Consider the following 21,058-nt stretch of genomic DNA (forward strand, 5'->3'; position numbering starts at 1 on the left):
GATGACTTACTTGCAAACAGTACAGGCAAAGCAGGTTGGATGGTAAGTTTTTCCCAGAGCTGTCACAACTTCTCCTTCAACGAACTCCCCACAGCCGTTGCAGCGGGTACCATACATGCGCTGGTAATCCAAAGTACAAAGGTATTCCCCATTCTTAATGAAAAAGCCTCCTTGTGCCAAGTCACAGCCACACACTGGAAGAAAAAACAAAAAAAAAACACACATACAGATTGGAAAAATATACCTACAAAGGATGTTAGCAACACTCTATGATGCCTACAAATGAGAGGACCCTGGTGGTCTTGCTTCCTTCTGTCAGATTCTTGCCTTTTCCTACTGTCACTGCAGGCCTTGACTTCCCAGAAAATGACTGGCATTCTCTGGCTACAAGAGACTTTGTGATAAAGAGTTAAAAAATGGAACTTAGGATTGACTGGTATGCTATGAAGCATAAAATATGACATAGTGAAAGATACTACCTCCCAAGTAACTGCTTTTATAAAATTTTCGAGTCACTCAGAACTCCTTCTGTTGCTGTTTCTTTAAAAGCTGGAGTTATTTGGAATGCATACCACATTAAAAAGAAAAATGTCTCATAACAAAAACTTGGGGCTCATGTTCCCCACTTATTGCCTGTTGCATTGTGTTTGCCTTTCTGATCTCATTCTGAGATGATCACTTAAACTGAAAAGCTCATTCTCTGAGCAGCTGAATCTTAAACAACTGCCACTGACTGGGGAAAGCAAAATCCTTAAACCAACCCTACTGAATTACAGGGGATGCATGTTTTTTAACCTAAGAAAGACACTGGAGGCAGCTGAAATATTTTTTTTAATTATTTTAGACAAGTGGTAGATGTGGACGCATTCTTAGGGGAAATTGCTAAACAGGGCCTACCTTCTAAGATAGGTTTTGCATTGTGTTTACTCCTGGTTATCACCAAATTACAGATTCACTAAGAACAGGATGCTCATGACTTTTTGTTTTCATGACATACGTGCTTAAAGAACCTGCTCACTTCAGCACATCTTTGGCACACCACTGGACCTTGTGGGAGTTTGCCTCAAATCACCTGAAGCACTTGCAAGAATGCTTCTAACACAGGAAGGAAGAGGTTAAGCCTCTGCCCAACATCAAGCAAATCACTTATTTCCCTGCAACACCACCAAGCAGGCTTTGCAGATGGAGGCAGTTTTACTGTGGCAGTATCAGGCTGCAGCTGAATTTGTGCTCCTTGCTGAAAGACAAGGCTGTCTTACGTCTTCGTTCAGGGTCAGCACACTGCTATCTCACTAACCCTGCCAAAATCTCTGTGTGGGGCCACACTGTAATCTGTGAATGAACCTATTTGTTTGGAGCTAGCTTGGAGAACAGTTTTTTACAGCCTCCCTACTCCACGGGTTCAGTTAACGGTGGTGGATGAGTCTTTCAGATTAACATAACGTTTTAGAGAGAAGATCATAGCAATATTGATTCTGACAGCAACAACAACATAAAAGACCACAACTACACAGCAAGGAAGTAACGGGTGCAGTCACTTGCTTATTTCCTCGTGGAATACAGTGTTGTAGAAATCAAGATAAATCAGATGGTCATGAAAAAATAATACATCTGACAGAAAAATTTTACGCGGTACCTGGACTAGTGGGGATTTCCCCAGAGGCACTCATTGATTTTAGGCCATGAAAGCAGTCAGAACAATTCTTTCTTGTAAGGGCACATGGAAGAGACTTAGGAAGGAATAAGGTAAGACTGCATTATCTTCTTTTTGCCTGGAAATCAGACAACCTTTTTGACACCAAGTCATGAACAGGGTGATACTACCCACTCTGTGGCCTGGTCTGCAAAGCCACAGTACAGCCTAAACTGGGATTTTCATCTATTTTCCCAGCTGAAACTATTCCAGGGTTGTTCAACCCTGGAACCTGCCCACAGGTCTCTAATTCACTTGCCCAAGGAAGATGGAGTTTGTACCAACGCAATCCTGCTTTCACTTCAGGTATAGGAGATGAGCAGAAGATACGATTTCATAAATACAACAGATTTTACTATTTTATACACTATCACACATTTTTCCCCTCAGGCATGCGCTTTCTTATAAGAAGCTTTCATGTTGCTGCTTCTTTTTGAACCAATGACTATTTCAGGAATGTTGTGTGGTTTTGATTAACTCCTCCATTCCCCAGATAATGCTGAGCTATCGCACCTTCACTGCATCAATACTTTTTGCATTGCTTTAAAAAGTACATTTGAAATGTTCAGGGTAAACCATCAGTATTTAGTTACACACAAATACTGTGAGAAGGCTGCAGTAAAGACAGTCAAGCATTAAAAATCTAGCCACATCTCCGCTATCTATAATTTATGATACGTGCAGCCAAACCATATGACAGCATAGTGGATCTTGAATATGGCAAATGGGAATAAAGAGTATTAACCATCTGTATTTTGGACAAAGTCATTTCCCAAGAACTGTTATTGCCTTTGAGTGGCTAATCTGCATTGGTTGTGTGTTGGTCTTTTACACACTGTATTCCCTGTACTTCATGGATTAAATAACACTGCATTTGAATATGAAATTGTAGCTACATAAAATGCTAGTTGTGTACTACTTTACTTGGAAAAATAAGTGTGTTTATTAAAGGGTGAGAGACCAGTCGATGATTCCTGTGAGCTGGCAGTTTTTCACTATTAAATGTTTATTCACCAGGAACCTGTTTTGCTGTAAGAAAATATTCATAGTGCTACTTTGGCATTTTTGGTCAACTTAAGAGGCAGAAAGCAATCCATCCCCAAACTGTCAACTCCTATGAAGGGAAAGTGACACAAGAGATAGGAGACTGAATTTTACAATTCTTCTATAGTTTGGGCTGAACCAAGGACTTGAACCTGAATCTAAAATACAAAAGTAGCACTGAAAATACTGGACTGTTTACTTCATGTGTTGTTTTTTTTTTTTTTTTTTTTAAAGTCCTCTTTATAGACCTCTGTGGGAAAGCATAAATATGAGCTGCTAGATAACTTCTTAAAAGGACATGCATGTGGCAGCTCCCAGGCATTTTTAAATGTTATTGTAACAGTAATTAATAGAATACTAATAAAGATCACACGCTAAAATGCAAGTTAGAATTTAAGAAGCATCAGTACTAGCATTCTTCCAGTTTCCCATTTCTGCATAGACCAGTGTTAATATTTATATGCAAACAAATACCATTTCACAGTGGCATTAAACCCACAATCAGCTAAAACTCAATTATCAGTGACTGAGGAGAGTGACAAAGAGCTACAGTTAAAGCTCTATCATAATGCTCCAAAAAATGTTCTAAACTGGTTTTCAGGTACACTTCCAGAAAAAAAAAAAAAAAAAGAAAAAAAAAAGAAAAAAAAAAAAACCTTTTTAATTCTTCCTTTTTTTTTTTCTCCTGATTTCCATTTTGTTTCAAATACTCTTTCCAAGTTAACATTACATTATGTAACCATATCAGGCAGAAAATAATGTGATCTCCACATCACAGGTAAGGTAAGACCTTAGACTTACCTTGTTTTGGGGGCTACCAAGACTTTTTCCACTGGACATCCAGAAGCAAAGCACAAGCATATTTACAATAGGTTTGCTCTGCTTTAACGCCTAGATGTTGTTAGGGATTACTTCAGTATTCAGACTGCCAGATCCTGTGGTTACGCTGCATGGACTGGAGTACTGGTATGGAATGCCCCATACTGGATGCTTCAGAAGGTGCTAAATGTCACGAGGAGTTATGGAGTGCTCATGTGTCTACATGCAAGTTTCTTCCTAACCTCCTTTAGTTTGTATTTTAGCTTGTAGCTTTAAAGCCCAAGTCTACATATATTTTGGCCTCAAGCTGAAGGCAGTCTCACTACTGCCTCAGAAGCCTTCTATTTAACTTTCTGGCTCTTCACTGTGGCTCCCAATTCTACCACTGAGTCACTTTCTGAAAAACTCACTTAGTCATCAGGGTTGGTATAATAAGGTAGGATGATGAAGTAACTTTCCGTGCAACCTGTGTTCTTCTGACAATCCATCTTCACTGTATCCTACAAAGGACTGTGGCAGATGCATCATTGTTTGCAAAAACATCTACAAACTTTGAATCAAAGAGTTCATACTCTCAATTATTAAGCTTCATCCCTTTTGCTTGGGGGAAAAAAGGATGAAAATGGGGGATAAAATTATTTGGAGAGTGTTACAAAGGCAGTAACGACTGTTCTAAACAAGATGTTCCCCCAATTACCCTTTTCCTTACGAAATCACCTTTCCAGTCAATCTCTTATTGTTTTTGCCAGTCACTGAGAGCAAGTTAGATTCTCTCTTACTGGCAAGTCATGAATGCAGACACAAGGAGAATTGTTTATTATGTGAACCACCAGCAGATTCATCATCTTTGGCTTCTTCACAGCAGGAAGCACAAACCAATCTGCAAGAATTAAAGACAAGTTCTGGCAACCTCACATTACGATGGATTTTCACAGGCAATTTAGCACATGGGTTCCTATCACTAATCAGCTTTAAGCTACACGGACCAAACAAGGGTCACCCAGACTGTTAACATCCATTGGTTGGAAAAATGCTGTTCCAACAGGCTGCTTTCACTTGGAGTCAGAGATGGAATCAGAAGAGATAAACATGACAGAATCCACACTTGGTGTACAACTTTGTATACAAAGAAGGGACTTTAACAGCTTTTTTCTTCTTGCAACTGTGCAGAAGTAATGATTCTGACCACAAATCCCCTCAAGCTTAAAAACATTGCATTAACACGCATATTTACAACCACTGTAAAAATACCACAGAAAAGATGAACTGATTGTCATAGACTTTCTTTTAAATGAACACAATCTGCCCAGCATTGTTCATGCCACATACAGTAGAGGCAATGAAGCGAAACCCACTGAGTTCAATATATAAGTACAATAAATCCCAGTGGTGTGATGTAGGCAATAACTGTGATACAAGTATCATGTCATAAAACAACAAAAAATAAATCCACAGTGATGACAGTTAATAGGAAACATCAAAGTATTTTCCTTTTTTTTTTTTTTTTTTTTTTCCTGTGCTGATGGGAAAAGAAACACTTCAAGAGAATTAATTAGTGAAGCCAGTAATGATTATTAAATCCTGCTTGAAAAGGTGAAAAGGAAGATGTGTTTTGTAAGCATCCACCACATGGAAATATTCTACCACCAACAGTTCTCCATGAGAAAAACATTTCCCCAAGACCCTTCCTGCTTGATATGATGATGGAAGGAATTCCTTTTCGCATGACCAGAGCCTCCCTTCTGAAACAGAAGATGAAGACACAGGGGAGGCATTTCCATTCCCTGAGATATTACAAAAATAGACACACACACAAAAAAAAAAATCAGCATCAACAACTTATCTTCAACAGCTCCTGGACAACACCAGACTTAGTTTCAGTTTTCTGTGTACCAAAGGCTCTCATATTCCAGTGATATGATCCTGCCTCTCTTGTGAATGGAATGAGTTGGAATGCCCTTGTGCTGCTGCTGTACAGGCTGCTCTTTCTTCAACTATAATGGAGCCTCTCCTTTGCATTTTTGGAGCACAGGACTGGAGCCTGCCTCAGTGCTGCAGTCAGCTCTCAAAGCCTCAGAGCTGCAAGTGCAAGCCCAGGCTATTAAGACAAAATATAGTTGCTCAAGAGCAATCCAATTGCCTGTGATCTCCAAGGAACAGGATCATTCCTAAGCTGAACCACTTCCAAGCTTTAACAGAGATGATGAAAATGAGAAGATCAGAGTTGTTCAAAGTGAACAGAAGCACGATTTGATCCTAGCATTATGTAGGATTTCCATAGTTATTGTCAGAGACAGTTGAAAAAAGCAGGCCTTTTGTAAAATAACTCCACGTAAATTTTAAGTGAAAATTGTTTAAAAATTGAAGAAACAAAACCACAAGAGCAGACTCCATGAGCTCAATTTGCAGAAATGAATGCTATTCATTAAGAATAGTCTAATGATCTGCTTTGTCATCGTGCATTAAATAAGGTGCAAATTCAATTTCCTGTTCTGTTTTTTCTTTCTTGCATTTCTAATCTTCATAGAATAATGATACTGTTCTCAAGCAGGTAAAGATTCATATGATCTCTATTTCTTAAGGCATAATGGATTTTGTGTTTAAAGGCATAAAGGAATTTGACAGTATCAGTTTATGTTTATCATTTACATCTAAACAAATACACAAAAATCTGTTTCAGGGTAGGGGGTGTTTTTTTGTATGTTTTTTGTTTGTTTGTTCATTTGTTTGTTTTGCCTAAGAGCTTAAAAATCCTATATTGATAAAAACAAGGTTCATGTTCTTGTTATAGTTTCAAGTTTCCACATTTCAAATGAATGAAGTATTTCTCTACCTTTGTTTCATTCCTCTTATCAGCACTTTTCTTGATGGCATAACCTTCAGTTTCACGAGCCATTTAAGGAATGAGCATACGTCAAAGTACACATCAACAGAAGATGAGATTGGTACATCTCAGCAGCCATGTTTAGGCACTACCATTACAGAAAGATTCCCAGGTGCTATTAAGAACCTGCACACAGCATTTTGCAAAAGCTGTAAAGAATAACTCGATAACATGATAAATTTTTGTCACACTCTTGCTGCTGGAGATTTTCTTTGCCATACACTGATGTCAGACACGTTTTGAGCAGAGCTATTCAAAACTGTGTCCAGTGCTCCCAGTGGTTCTGGAATCTTTTCTCCTTTCAACAGAGTGATTTTAGAAACAACCCTGGGAATTCAGAAGAGCTTTACCTGTACATAACAAATACAGGTGAACTGCTTCATTAGCTATTCACCACCTTGGCTGAAAGAAAAGTTGAGCAGCTAAAACACTTCCAGAGCAAAAGATGGAAATGTATTTCTCCCCTTCTTCCCTAACTAGGTCTGGGATCCCCATGACAAGCATTCACTAGCCTCCAGCCGGGCCTTTCACCTGTTTCCTTGAAAAACCTTGACACTCTGGTTTGAATGTCCTGTCTACAACTACTTAGTGCCAACTGTCTTTATGACACAAATATTTCCCAGTGGGGTACCTTGAAACATCTAAGCATCTAATGCAAGCATTCATTGAGCAGAAACCACTGAGCTCTAAGTTTTAATTTAATCAACTTCCCAATCAAAGCTGTGGCACTGCCTAAGTGCAAATAAGTCAGCATTCTTTGGTTTTCTGCTTAACACTGAAAATACAAGCACCAATCCCGCACAGGAGAAACTCCTGTCTGAGCCTGACGTGCACATATTTCAGTCTTTCTGGCACTCTAACAGGCAATAGCTAGCACTCAAGCTCAACAGCAAGTAAACAACCACCATATATGTGACAATGTGACAGCTTTCCAAGTAAGATATCACTATTTTGTGCACCAGGATGGAAACAACGGCAAGAATCATTCAGCCATTTAAAACACCTTTCACATTAGACTAAGCACTAGGTGGAGATCAAAGTCATGTGTGGGTCTGTGGGAAATGAACCTTGAAGAAAATGCAGTCAGTGGAAAAATGTCAAAGTTTAGCCTTAGATTGCCTGGCTCTACCTATTTGGATGAGAGATTTCTAAAAAAAAATGAGCAAAACAAGGATGTAAGAATGTAAAAAATCCCTAAAGTTATGAAGAAGCCAGGCAAATGAACTTGGTAATCCTTGTGGGACCCTTTCAACTCAGGATATTCTATGATTCTGTGAAGGATACATTGACAACAAACCCAAGTGACTTTCCCCAATCTCTTAAGGATGCTATGTGCTACTCACCAAGCACCTGTAAAGCATCCTGCTGGCCTCCTGTCTTCAAAGGGATCCAGTTGCTTATTAAAATCTGACATGGCACCTGTCAGATTTCATAAACATCAGCCAAGAAGTGCAATTAGTTTCATTTCCTGTCAAACGTTTGGTCACTGAAGGGGACCAAAGGGACCTCGGGCCCAACTAAACTGACATTAGCATTTCTTGCCCCCCTTCCATGGGACTTTCTACCGTGGATAAATGATGCAGAGTTGCTGCAGCTGTTTGAGATAACAAGTCAGCTCCAAAAAGTCATGACCATCCAAACCAGGATGTTATAAACTCTCTGTTCTCTTTGTATACTGCTGCAAAGGCATTTCCAGTTCATATTTCCCAGTGCTTTCTATTTTAATGACAAGAAATGCCCTTTTGTTTAAACGAAAGCTGAGGCACTCAGGTTTTAGGAAAAAAAATGAAAATACGAAAACTGAGAATGACTTAATGAGGTTGAAGGCTGTTTCTGTAAGTAAGCTGAAGAGAGGAGTTCACAAGCAGGAAAGCAGAACCACAGTGTCTGCAGAGTTTTTTATATAAAGGCGTCTCTGGTTCAGTGATTCATAGCTTTGAGGGACCTTGTGCAATTTCCTGATGCTCAGGAAGGAGCACTTTGTATCCACCAGCCACGTTACCTGGTCCGCTGCTCAGTCCCTGAGCAGTATTTGTGGAAATGTAGATATCTCTGCACACAGCGCACTGGCTATCGGCTACAAGCGGATCCTCATGTTTAGACTTGCCACACACTGACACTGACCTATTAATAGCTCCAACTGCCCCGCAGTCACATTGCAGCCTCCTCCTGCCGCCACTGAAGGAATCTGATGACAGATCAAAGGTCAAAGAACTAATGATTTAAACCACATTCCAGGCTGTTGATACAGTGTCTGCTTACGTGACCCTAACTGCTTCCCTGTCCTTCAAGGGAGGAATATCCAGTTCAAAGTCAAAGATTACAGAGCATCCCAAAATCTAAACTTAGGAGCCCTCCCCCGTTAAACTCTTTGAACTACAGATGACAGAGCCTTGTAAAAGTCATCCCATAGACAAAACAGATGCATGCCTGGAACCTGAACATGCCATAAAGGATGCTGCAAGTGCGTTTTGATGTAGGCTTTCCTAAACAACCCGCAAAAACATCTAACTCAAAGAGAGCTAGCACATTTGTTCTGTAATTATGAAACCATTTTACACTAATTTCTAGCAATGTTTTAACAGAAGCTACAAGTTGCTTCTCCATGGGAGACCTGGGCTTGCGGAATGTTTCCTGAATGCCAAGACTTGGCTTTGTCTCATAATTAGCAGGAGTACTAGCTGGTAATTGCTGTTTGATATCTGACACTGCCATTGCACATAGAACGTTCAAACACAGTAAAACATTTCCACCTGGCACAGCCCAGTCAAATTGTGGACATTTATGACATTTAGTAGGAACTAGAAAACTTGAGGACACTACCCATATCCATGAAGCAGGATTACTCATTTATGAGGTGGCTGTCTTTTTTTTTTTTTATTATTATTATTGTTTAGACTACTAAATGGAAGCTTGTTTTCCAATTTATATTCATCATCAAGAATAGGGACACTGTCCGCTATCTGAATGCCCCTAATAATACATTACCTCGTTAAGGGGACACAGCCTGTCTCTCTACATGAGACAAAAATCAAGCATTGTAAACTTTTACCTTGTTACTAGCAAATCTTAAAGCTGGTTTTATTATTTTGGCTGTATTGAAACTAGCATTTCCCTCTAACCCAAAAGATGAATCACAGGCTTATTATTAAGTCTCATTATAGCAATTTTTCTAGCCTCAAAGTTTCCTCTCTTGGTACTTGCAATAGGGTAAAATGAACCATAATCTTCTGCCAATGACAAAAAAAAAATATCAGTTCATATCAGATCACAACTTAAACTGATATTAAAATCTCTGCTAGTGCACAATGTAATTTATGCCCTGATCCCACACACATTTACATAAGTAACAGACACTGCAGTGCATAGTCTTCGTTTTCCAAATAAGTTATTCACATGCATTGAAGTTTACAAGAATTTTTATTTTTTTTTACTTCTTTACATGCCACTAATTCATTCTTGATCTTGTTCATGCTTATTAAAGACAAAAAGTAATAAAAATGAGGTCTCTAGCACAGTCTCCTATCCCTCCAACCTTCACCTCTCAGCCTCCCTCCTTTCCACCTGCTACTTCCATTGCCAAGTACCCATTAACACTTTGGTTAGAGAGCAGTGTGCTCTTGGTAATATATAAACTAAAACCAGTTTATTACAATTGGAGGCTAATGAACAAGGCAAAACAGAATCCAATTAAGCCTCTATTTGTAACACAGAATGGTAATTCCTTAGCAAGATGAGTGACTTTGTTATAACACTGCAAAACGCAACTGCTCTGCATCGTGCTGCTAGAGTTACACTCCTAAACGTTTCTTACCATCCCCTGTCCATCATGCCCTTGTTAACTCCAGCTCCAAGTCAGCTGCTGGCTGCCTGAGATTCCTTGCCTATCAGGAGTCCTGAGGAGCTCGCCTTCTGGGGCGCAAGGCACACCATTTTCAGCTCTGTTCCTTTATCAGCTCTTATGCGGAGCTACAAATAGAAGCAGCCAGCCTTGCTGGGCAGATAGGACAAAGCAGCGGTATGCGTTTGGTTCTCAGTGGGCATGGAATAACTGCTAGCTACGCCTTATCTTGGGGGCATGTAAACACACTGATTGGTAGAGGTTTTCCTTGCTGCCTTTGTCAAGGAGCAGTTTTACTGTCTCTTTTTACCAAGACTGATTCCAGAGATGGACACAGCACCAGATTACTGGGCATGAGAACCGCCTGATCATGTTACAGGACATGGAGCATGTCCTGGGCTGGCCAGTGCAGCACGGAGGCTTAAGCCCCTGTTTCCTGCAGTGCTGGCACACATGGCAAGCAGTCACAGTGTGCCTACGTGCCTCTGACACAACCTAGGAAGCAGGATTACGATCACATCAAACCCACTTAACAGCAGGCTGTAAACAGCGTTGTGAGCATGGACAGCAACGACAAAAAGGAATCCCACGTACAGCACACTAAAAATGGTCACACTGAAACCCTGCTACAGTACTGAGACAGCTTTATGAGGAAATGTTTTTTGTTTTTTGGTTTTTTCCTCATCTTCACTAGACTATCAGAATAAGTCTAGAAGTAAAAGCCTAAACATTTTCAGCAGGTGTCTGTCTGTTCAGTCATACAAGCTTGTTCAAGGCTTTCACACTGTAAATGTATGAGCTAAAATCTCAAGAGCAAATATTGCTATGCACAAAGGAGAAAGACAACAACTAAACTGCCTGTAGATGCAGCTGATGCATTCTGCTCTCAGTATGAGTTGTTGTTTCCTCTGGCTTAACAGCAAACTGCCTATAGTGAGAGGGTCTAACTTTACCTTCTGTAGTGGAGCCACGTTAAATTAAAAGCCCATTAGACTAAGAGGAAAAATGCTTACTCTAACATCTGTGTCCCACTTGTATGAACCATATGGTCAGCCAATATGCAATATGAGTAAATTACTATACAGTTTAAACAAAAAAAAATGTATTCACTTAAATATGAGAAGTCAACAACAAACAAGTTCTGAAGCTCAGGTAAAAACAGAACTTGGAACTACCTCCTCCATATGCCACTTTTTTTCCCTCTAAGTGAAAGACACAAACACAAAAAAGACAACACTCGCTGGCAAACCCAACTAATAAGGCATAGACTGAATGAGAGTTAGTGGGAGCCTTAGAGGTAGTAGGAGACCAAAATGAAAATCAAGGCCACGAAAAAAAAAAAAGTGGACCCTGGAAAAAGAAGTAGAGGCCTAGCAGTACTGAGAGACCAGGAAAAAAAAATGGAGACAGAATTAGTGGGGGGCCAAAATCAAGTGTGAGAACATTTTGAGTCTCCTAGCAGTGCTAAGTTTATCCCCCCTCCTCATGAATCAAATATCCAATATAATCTTTTCAATTACACTCTAAATGTTTGCACATTGAATTTGTTCTGTGTAGTGTTGATCACCTTGCTGCTTGTATGTGGGTGATTCAGCCCTTTTACTATCCATTCATTACCTTCCCCACCCACAAATCCTTGACATATTGAGCAAGAGGAATATCCTGCAGATCACAGGAGGCTTTATGTCTCATAACTGCTTCAAGGTATATTTTCATAAACTGACTCATTTCTAACAGGTGATCATCAAGGTCTTACCTTTGCAGGTGAAGCATTTGATGTGAAAGTGTCTGGCCTGAACACGGAGTACTTCACCTTTACATGGCTCTCCACATTTATGGCAGTGGATGACTGGCTTTTCCGATGGGTGGTGAGGCTCTTGAGGATGGGCCACTGTAAAACAAACAAATATGATTTAAACCTAAAGAATTTCTGCTATACCTGAATCTGTATTCCCAGTAACTTCTCATCACAAGTTCATCCCATCACATTTCACACTCATCAAAAAAAGTCACAACCGTTTAAAAAAATATAGTCTTTTCATAAAACAGTAGTTTAAGCCACCCTTACCCACTACCGCTTTCCAGTGACTCTGCCATGGACATGTGAAGATAAGGAAAAATTCCCTCTGCAGTTTTGACACCACAAAACGTTTCAGAGTCCACAAGCTTTTCTTTCCAAGAACATGAATGCATGTAATTCATTCAACAAACACACAAGGCAGCAAGAACTGGACTATTTTAATACAAAAATAAAGAATACAATCCAAGAAAAAGAAGGAAAGGAAAGCAATTCCAAGTCATGTTTTGGGAAAAAAAAAAGATGAATGAGGTGGCTTGACTTTGCATGCAAATGGCTATAATAAAACTGCAGCCCTCTCAACTTTGCTTTAGTACATACAGGGAAAGCACATCTGTAGAGAACAGAAGCCAAGTTTATTTGTTTCCTGCAGAAACAACTATCTCATGCAAATTAGAGATATGAGTAGACAGAAATGCCCAAAGCATATGCAATAGTCAGGGTGACAAAATTCCAGGTACTGGGAAATCAGCAATCCCACAGCCCTTAGCAGAGCTTGGGCAGGAACAGGAAAGGTTTGTGTCAGCTTTGTTGTATATTTCATTGCGGTAATAAAAGTTTTATTGCTCCACATTTGGCTTCTGTAAAGCAATGTTTAACTTTTTCTTCAGATGTGCCTTGTGTCAGCCCGGGGCTCCAACAGCAATGCGCGGGTGTAAGGTAGAACAAAAATGCGTCTCAGCTGGACTGTGTGAAGTGGAAAGTGTTACCCAGAATGTTCCCAAACAAAACTCTGTTCCCTCAAATCCTCCTCCTAAATCCCATTTTAGCAGCAATAAGCTGTCCTAATGCTGCTCCCAAAGTACTGATACATTGATATTTATCAGAACATTGCCGAGATAATGTGCATCTCTTCACCCCATCTCTCTCCTCCTGCCATTCCTGCCCTGCTTTTCTTGGACTGACTGCTGATAGACCCATATCATTTTCACTGTCGCTGGCAATCGTATTGATTATTTAAGCTCAGCATTTTCTGGAGCTCTATTTTCCTTTCCTGATCAGCTCCTGACATCTCCCCAACCAGGATAATGCTTTTTTTCCAGGTTAGCGCTTATGCAGCAAGAGAACACATACCTTGCTCATATTTGCTGTACCAGTTTCCTCTCCTTTCTCAATGAATTTCTATGAAAGAAACCTATCATTTCATCAAGTTCTTGTACATTACTGTCCTTTATAAATGCCTTTGTTAAGAAATATGTTGCTATAACTGCATGAGATATAGCAAGTACAAGATTAATAATAAAAAAAAATGACTTAAGGGGATCAACAGCATGCAGAATAGAGAATAACACATATTTCAAGCAATAATTTCTGCTGTAATTTCAGCCAAGCTAACATGGCAGCTGCTGTTTTGTTTTCGCCCCAATCTCCTAAAAGACTTCAAAGCAAATGGCTGAATTCCTCTACTCAAATACCAAGTTGTGAATACCTCCTCTTCTGGTAGCCTCACTTCAATTATTTCCCTCGATTCAGTCCAGAATCAGAGTGCAGTTGGCAATGCCAACCAATGTTTTAATTAGCGGTTCCATCTAAATAAGATCCCAGTAAATGCCTTGCCTTGAGTGAACCTCATCTAATAGGCTGCAATACAAAACTATTTTTGGAACAGAAGTTATTATTCTTCCAAACAAGACTATTAACAATTAACTTGTAACCAAGGAAACACACAGTTTATGCAATAAGAGGGAAAAAAAAAAAACACCAAAAAAACAGAGAGAGACAAGCAGGGGGCTAGCAAAGGAAATTATTATGAGGAAAATTCCCTTTCTGATCCAGACAGCCCAAAGTGGGCCTGGAGCCAACTGAAGAAAAGGTATCAGAGCAAATTTTCTAAACTTGCTCCAAGGAGGAACTGAACTGAGGATTTGGGCAAGTGGTATCTAGGACTTGCATGGTGCAGATTGAAATCTGTACCTGCAATGTTCTGCTCACAGACTTGTGTGGAGGACACCCTAGCACACCCTGCGTGCCAGCACTCAGACCTTCTGGTATTGATCTGAAAGACAAGTTTTTGCTCTTTATTGGGAGTAAGTAAATGTTTTCAAGACTGGTCCGACGATGCAACTTCAAGTTCTGCCTTTACAGCCCTTTAATGAATACAAATGCTGTTAGTTGCTATTTCCAGACCGATCTCTTTAGTGAAGCTAATTATGTTGCTTGTCTTACTGGCCTCAAATTGGAAATGTAGGTCAAGATTTGAGTAATTGACTTGTTCTCTTGCAAGGAATAACTTGCAAGCTTTTTTTCTCTGGCCATATGCAACATACAGAAGGCAGAGTAAACCCTTTATAGGCATCAGCAAGGGAACAGTGCTTACATGTATGAGTGAGACCAGCATCAGAACAGGGAGTTAAAGAAAGACTAATACCTTTACAAGCAATTTATTTTAAGTGTTCCTGACTGAAGTCCAACCAGCTTACTGGCCATATAAATAGTGAGCTGCTTTGGGTCTGAAAACCCAGAGCTAGAAATTAAGAGAGGTACTGGGAGCTCAGGATTCTTCAGCTTGGATTATGGTGGCAGGCCAAACCATCCAAATCTGAAGCAGGTCACAGTCTGCTGCTCAGAAGTCTTAATTACCTTAGTGAATACTTATGTATAAACAGATGAAAATAAATTTTATCTAGAAGGAAACAAGTATTTTCTTTCCATTTACAGTAGCTAGGAGCAAACCTGCATGATCTGGTTTAGCACACTATGCAGTTTTCTCAGGTTACTCTAAAATTGATTTTGTTCCAATTTAAAAGAACATAAACTAATAATTTTGAAGGCAAAATGCTCCCAGAGCAACACATTCTTGGCTCAGTACAGCGGCTCACAGTTGTCTTTGTATCATAAGCTGCATACTTTTCTGTATGGGTGTGGAAATGTAAGTCAGGTATTTACCAGCTCTAGCATACTGGTGTGCACTGGTACTTGTCTATATACAAGCCTGGTCAGATGAATTCAAGATGCAATTTTTTTGTCTCTTTAGCCCAACCAGCATAGCCTGGCACAGGGATCCGTTAATGCAAGATTAAACACCGTGCACTTGCCTACCTCACATCAGGAACATGTAGATGCCTACTAATAGAAGGGATCATTTTAAACATCTGCTTTTCTGTAAAAAGTACAAAAATACCCAAGCTACTAACACATTTTTGTTTTTATTTTTAAAACTGGCCCTAGCTGAACTACTGCAATGTCCACAACTGAACAAACCCCAAGGGGTGCTAGAAGCAGACATACACGTCAAATGGGTGTGAGCATTTCTTTGAATATTTCATTTTGTTTTTATTCCTTCAGCACTTTTCAGGAATTACTCTGAAAGCTACAATACCTATAGAAGTCTAAGCTGTAACACTCTTTCTAATTTTGCACTGACTAATCACAAGAGATCATCAATAAAACTTTCCTAAAGTTTCAAGTCGCTTTATAGCAATTTTCACTTGCAATGCTGCTGTATCCTGCTTGGACTTTTTATTTTTATTTTATTAATGAAAAAACAAAAAAAATCTCTGGGCAGAGATGTACACAAAACTCTTCAAGACAAGCTAGGCTGAGACTTCCACTCTTGCTTACAGGACCAGCTTAAATGAATAATTAATAGATAATTAATGCTTTCTTCAGCTCACTCGGGTTTCCAATAAGACAGATCAATAGACTATTAAACATTCCATTTACCCAAAGTAACAAGTATGGACAACTGCAAAGTCTGGACTACTTTTTCTTTTTAATCAAAGAAAGAGAAAAACAACAAAACCTCATTTTTCTGAGGAATAGTCTGTCACTAATCTTGCTTTGTGCTAATCTCACTCCATAGACATATCAGCATAATTTGTGTTGTTCTTTACATCCCCTCGTGAATCATGCCATGTTGATTTCATTGCATTTAGCAACTTCACTACATTGATGTAAATTCAACTTCACCAGCCTGGGAGTGCTTGTTTCTGCATTTTACCAAAACATCTCCAAATAATCACAGATTTCCAAAGAAAAAGCAACAATTAAAAAAAAGAAGAACAAAACTTTAACAACCCCATGTTCATGACAAGCCTGAAGTAGTTTCTGAACAAAATTAAGGAATTAATTTGCTGTGCAAAGTTTAAATCTGCCCTGTCAGTGCTGCTTTATGTAGAGCAGATCATTGTGCGAAGGTTTAATAGCAATTACACATCTTGCTGCCTCAGCACCAAGTCCTTCTGAAATGGAAATTACAGGTATTACCTGAAGAGTAACAATTGTTGAATTAAAGAAAACAAGAAAAATAAATACTGCAGCCTCCCTTTCTGATGATTCTCTCCCTGAGCTTGACCTGAGCACAGAGCTGTTGGGAAACCAGACGAGCTAAGTGACTGAGCTGCAGATTCTCCTGGCAAGACTCCACGGCTCTGCTGAAAGCCACAAAATACTTCGGCTTTTTATTGGAAGTCAGAAAGAAGCTTCTGGGAAACGCCTTGCTATGAGCATGCTGCAAAGCAGAGGTTACAGCAAAATATGCTGGCTTCAATTCTGCTCTTAATTGAAGTAAAAAGCAGCTTCGTCTAAATTTAAACATGAGGAGGATATAGGCTAGTGCTGTCTAAAAGGTCCGTTTTTTAGTTTTCATATTTGCATGCCTACCTTTGCAGATAAACGTGGAGTTACGCCCAGTCATTCTGATCGTGTTGTAGCAGCTGGGACTTTTCACTTCCTGCTAGGATATACAGTTTTTATGACTTCTACCTCCGCAGCCTCTGGAGGGTTTTTGCACACTGAGAATATCCTGCACCCAGAGCAGCACAGGTGAGGGGACCTTCAGGATTTCACAGCTGTGCCCTTCACATCTTAGGAGTGGCTTACTACAGACAGCAAGCTCAGAAATGCGAACTGTGGCAAAAGCTGCTCTGGGATGAAAGGCACCAGAGAAACATGCTCAAGGGGCAGGCCTGCCCCATCACTGCCCTGTGCTCTCATAGTGAAGACAGGAGGCCAGCACAGAGGAGCCTTGAGGAGCTGCTGAAATACTTATTAAAAAGAAGGGTGACAAATACAACATCGTTTTGCTTCTCTGCAGATCCAGGTCTTGAATCTCATGTCTGAGAACCACATCAGCTGAGGTGACCAAATAATGACCAAGACTGAAATCAACCCCCAGCCGCCAGGAGCAGACAGAGCAGGCTCTGTGGTCGCTACCTGCAGGCATGGGACAGGGATCATGGGGAACTGTGGGACACCCTGGCAGCAGACACTCCCTGCAGAGACAGCAGCGAGCTGCGTGCCTACACATGTAGGAAAAAGCCTAAGGCAAAATCCTAGACTGCAGCTTGCTTATGCTGTTGCCATTCAAGCTGTACCTGGAGAATCATATTTTAAAACTCGCTTCCTGGAAATTTGTCTTAAAGCTTTTCTAACAGTCTACATTTAACCAGAGAAGCTACCTTTAAAGGGGGGAAATATCTTAAGCTCCTATTTGCCATATTTTTTAGATGCTTTCTGGCATTTTTCACAGAAGTATTGTTATTTTGTTATTCCAATTAGCCTGCTACTGAAAACAGAGAAGACCTAAGAACAACTGACACTTTACCTCTGTATCCTATCAAGTTATCACCATAACATTTGCTTCCTCAGCCCCAGCTTTTCATCTAGAATAAACAAAATACACCAAAGGTATCTATCCTCAAAATAGCATCTCATGGCCAGCCATGGGCCAGATTACAACACATTAATGAACAGATGACTCTCTCTTCACCCCCTGCACCCCTCAGCTTGGCAGGTAACAACTAAAGCTTTTTCACAACACACTGTGAAGAAAATAAGACATCAAATCACAGCATTTATCCAGCCTAGAAATAGGTTGCATTGCTATCTTCAGAGATCCTTTAAAAGCAAAAATAAATTATAATGGCATGCTCCATGGAGTGGAACTAGTTAACTAGGATGAGAGGCTGGGAGAGTTCACAAGAACAGTTGAGAAAACATTCTAAGGAAAAATATCAAACTCGTAATTTACATGAAAATAGCATGTGAAGATTTTCTTACTGGAAGCCATTTTTTAAAAAGACAAATCATACCATTAAAAAAAAAAAAAAAAAGTTGGTATTTAGGTACTTCCCTAAATATTTATAAGTATGCAAACCTAATTGGTAGAGCTGATGCCACCCAAAGAATGAAATAGAAGGTTTACAGACAAATGTCAAGTAATGACCTAAAACATTAACAACTGCAATTTGGAATCAAAAAGAGAAGAGTCCACTGTTATTTAAATACAAAAAATTGAAAGTTCATGCCACAAACATGCATACGTATAAAAACTGTGGAAGTATCACTGATGCTGTTCTCGATACAAAAGCATCAGAGCCTGTCTACACTAAGCCAGGTACACGTAGCATTGCCTTCATTTGCTGGCCTACACCAAATTTCACCTCCTCTGTCCACTCGTGCTTGCCTTGCTCACTTGCCACAAGTTCCTAACACAGAGCATGTTTTGTAGCATGGCCTATACTGCAGAGACAAAAAGACTTGACAAAATTATTTTATTCTGCTTGTATTTGTTACATTATAGCATATATGACAACCTGTGTTTAAGAAAAAATAATCCTTTCTCAGAGGAGTTAATGAACAGCTTGTTATTTATGATCAAGTGCTGTTTTATGTTCAAACAAGAAAAAGCAGTAGGCAGTTTTAAACCTATTTTCAGTAATGAAAAAGCACTAAACTTACAATGAAGAATGCAGCAAGCTAAGACTTGCTGTGAAACACGATGTTGAAACAAATGTTGACTAAGCTAAGCCAGTTTTTGAATTAAAAATTACATTATTCAACATGATTAACAGATGGGTTACTGGATAGGTAGTTAGCAAACCAAAGGGCACAAGCATTAAGTGATTTTAGTCTGCCATATTTCTATATTAGTAATTTTTTACAAAAATAATTTAGATACAAATTGGGTGATAAAAAGATCAGACTGCCTAATCTAATGTTCTGAGAACACCTTTATTTTTTATCTTCCTCACTTCAGCAAAAGTTCTCTGCATTTGCTCAACCAACTTACTAAAGGACAGAATTTCAAGATAATCAATTCACCCTTCAAATCTCCTTACCAAAGGGATGAAGGATCACAGTTAGCATATGTTTCTCACATCTAACATCTGCAAGTCCGTAACACAGCAACTGTATCTGCCTGGAAAGTAGTAAGATCATTTTGTTCTGGATATGCCTTCAACACATTGTACACAAAAAGATCAAGATATCTCAGAAGTGTCTTTTTTTTTTTTTTTCTCCTCTAGCATAGGATGGGGGGTAATTGGAAATTCAAGAGCTCCTCAGAGTACTCTGAGCAACTATTTCATACACATCATTTGACGTCTGAACCAAAATTTTACCCAAAACAATTAATAAACAGAAGTGTCAAATCATTCACTGCAAGTCCTCAAAGATCCTCAAGGCTGCACAAAGCAAATTGCTGAAGTTAGCAGAAAAAGCAATGGCTTTTTCCAAACAGCACAGAAATTCCATCTTACTGATGAACAGCATTGACCTGTAACAGCACTCAAACATCAAACAGGCCTCTGAGCTAGCTTAGCGCAATCCACTTACAGATTTTAGGGGACCCCTGCATAGGGACCTGCCGTTACTGCAGTCTGATGTGTGAATGAAAAATGGGGAAAAGCCTGCACAGAAATAGGGCTGTCACAAAGACCTTTCAAAACAGAATCTATAATAAAGTGTCTCCCATTTACCACCAAAAGTCTTCCCACCACGAGTTTCCTTCGAGGCCCTTTGCAGAGACCTGTGCTCAGCCATCGTTCCTCTAGCTAGCACTTGAGGTGGTGGGTAGCAAACAGCTTCTCAAATCTATCAATGCTGCTTCAAAGTGTATTCAGAGAAAAACAAACACACACTTCTTAGAATAACCTAAACATTTATTGACTCTTGTTTGATGTAGCAGTAATAAAAGATAACCCTCATTGTTCTGCAAGGCTGTGTTTCTACTTGAATCACTTCTTTAATGCAGTATCATTTTAAGATCCTAAACTAACACCAAGTTCCACAGTTCTGCCATGCAGATTATATTAACATCTGTGACATCAACCTGGTGCTAACAGCGCTGGGAATTAGGGAATAAATTAGTGAGCTACCCTGGTGACACTGTTTACAGAACCATGCCTATTAGGCTCTTGTACAGTAGAAATCCAACAACATTTTCACTTCTGAACAGGCATTACTTTGTCTGACCCTTATGCTAGTGCTTGCTCCTCGCTTTGCAGCTTTGAGGAGATTCCTCTGCTTTCCAGCTTCTGTTTTCCTGTCAATATGCAATTTAAAACAGCAAATAACATATGTCCCCGAGCTATACAAGGCATATATCATTTCTGGGTGTATAGTACTTTATGATTAGCCCATATGAAAGCTAGCATTATTTCTCTCACTGTCACCTCCTACACAACAGTGCAGCTAACTTACACCACAAAAATCATTGCCATTAATGAAATATATGACTTTGCTGCAAACGGAGTCCAACTTTGAGACAACACCGAAGCACTTACTTGGCTTTAAATCCCAGTGATTCAATTAGACTCACAGAGATACTCTGCTGAACAGAATAAGCTTAAGACAAAGCCTAAGTGTTCTCCTCACACAGATCCCCAGTGAGCCCGAAAGCTATCCAGGCTCGGCGAAGGCAAGGATTAATCATCCTTTTGGGGATACTGACTGTTCTCTAGGTGGAAGCCCATGTTT

General features: G+C 39.6%; 1 protein-coding gene across 15 annotated transcripts in view; it reads right to left on the reverse strand.

The window, feature by feature from the left end:
• The window catches only part of ABLIM1 (actin binding LIM protein 1), a 191,032-nt gene that overhangs the window by 91,796 nt on the left and 78,178 nt on the right, over positions 1-21,058 (reverse strand). For all 15 annotated transcript variants that reach the window (XM_038180873.2, XM_072039814.1, XM_072039808.1 and 12 more), the window contains 2 exons: positions 12,038-12,172; positions 11-194 (listed from right to left, as the gene is read on the reverse strand). In XM_038180873.2, coding sequence (XP_038036801.2) covers positions 11-117 — 107 coding nt within the window. In that variant the 5' untranslated portion in view covers positions 118-194; positions 12,038-12,172. Of the gene's footprint in view, positions 1-10; positions 195-12,037; positions 12,173-21,058 lie in introns of those variants that run through there.

Source organism: Anas platyrhynchos, chromosome 6, assembly GCF_047663525.1.
Source record: "Anas platyrhynchos isolate ZD024472 breed Pekin duck chromosome 6, IASCAAS_PekinDuck_T2T, whole genome shotgun sequence".
In the NCBI taxonomy this organism is placed as follows: domain Eukaryota; kingdom Metazoa; phylum Chordata; class Aves; order Anseriformes; family Anatidae; genus Anas; species Anas platyrhynchos.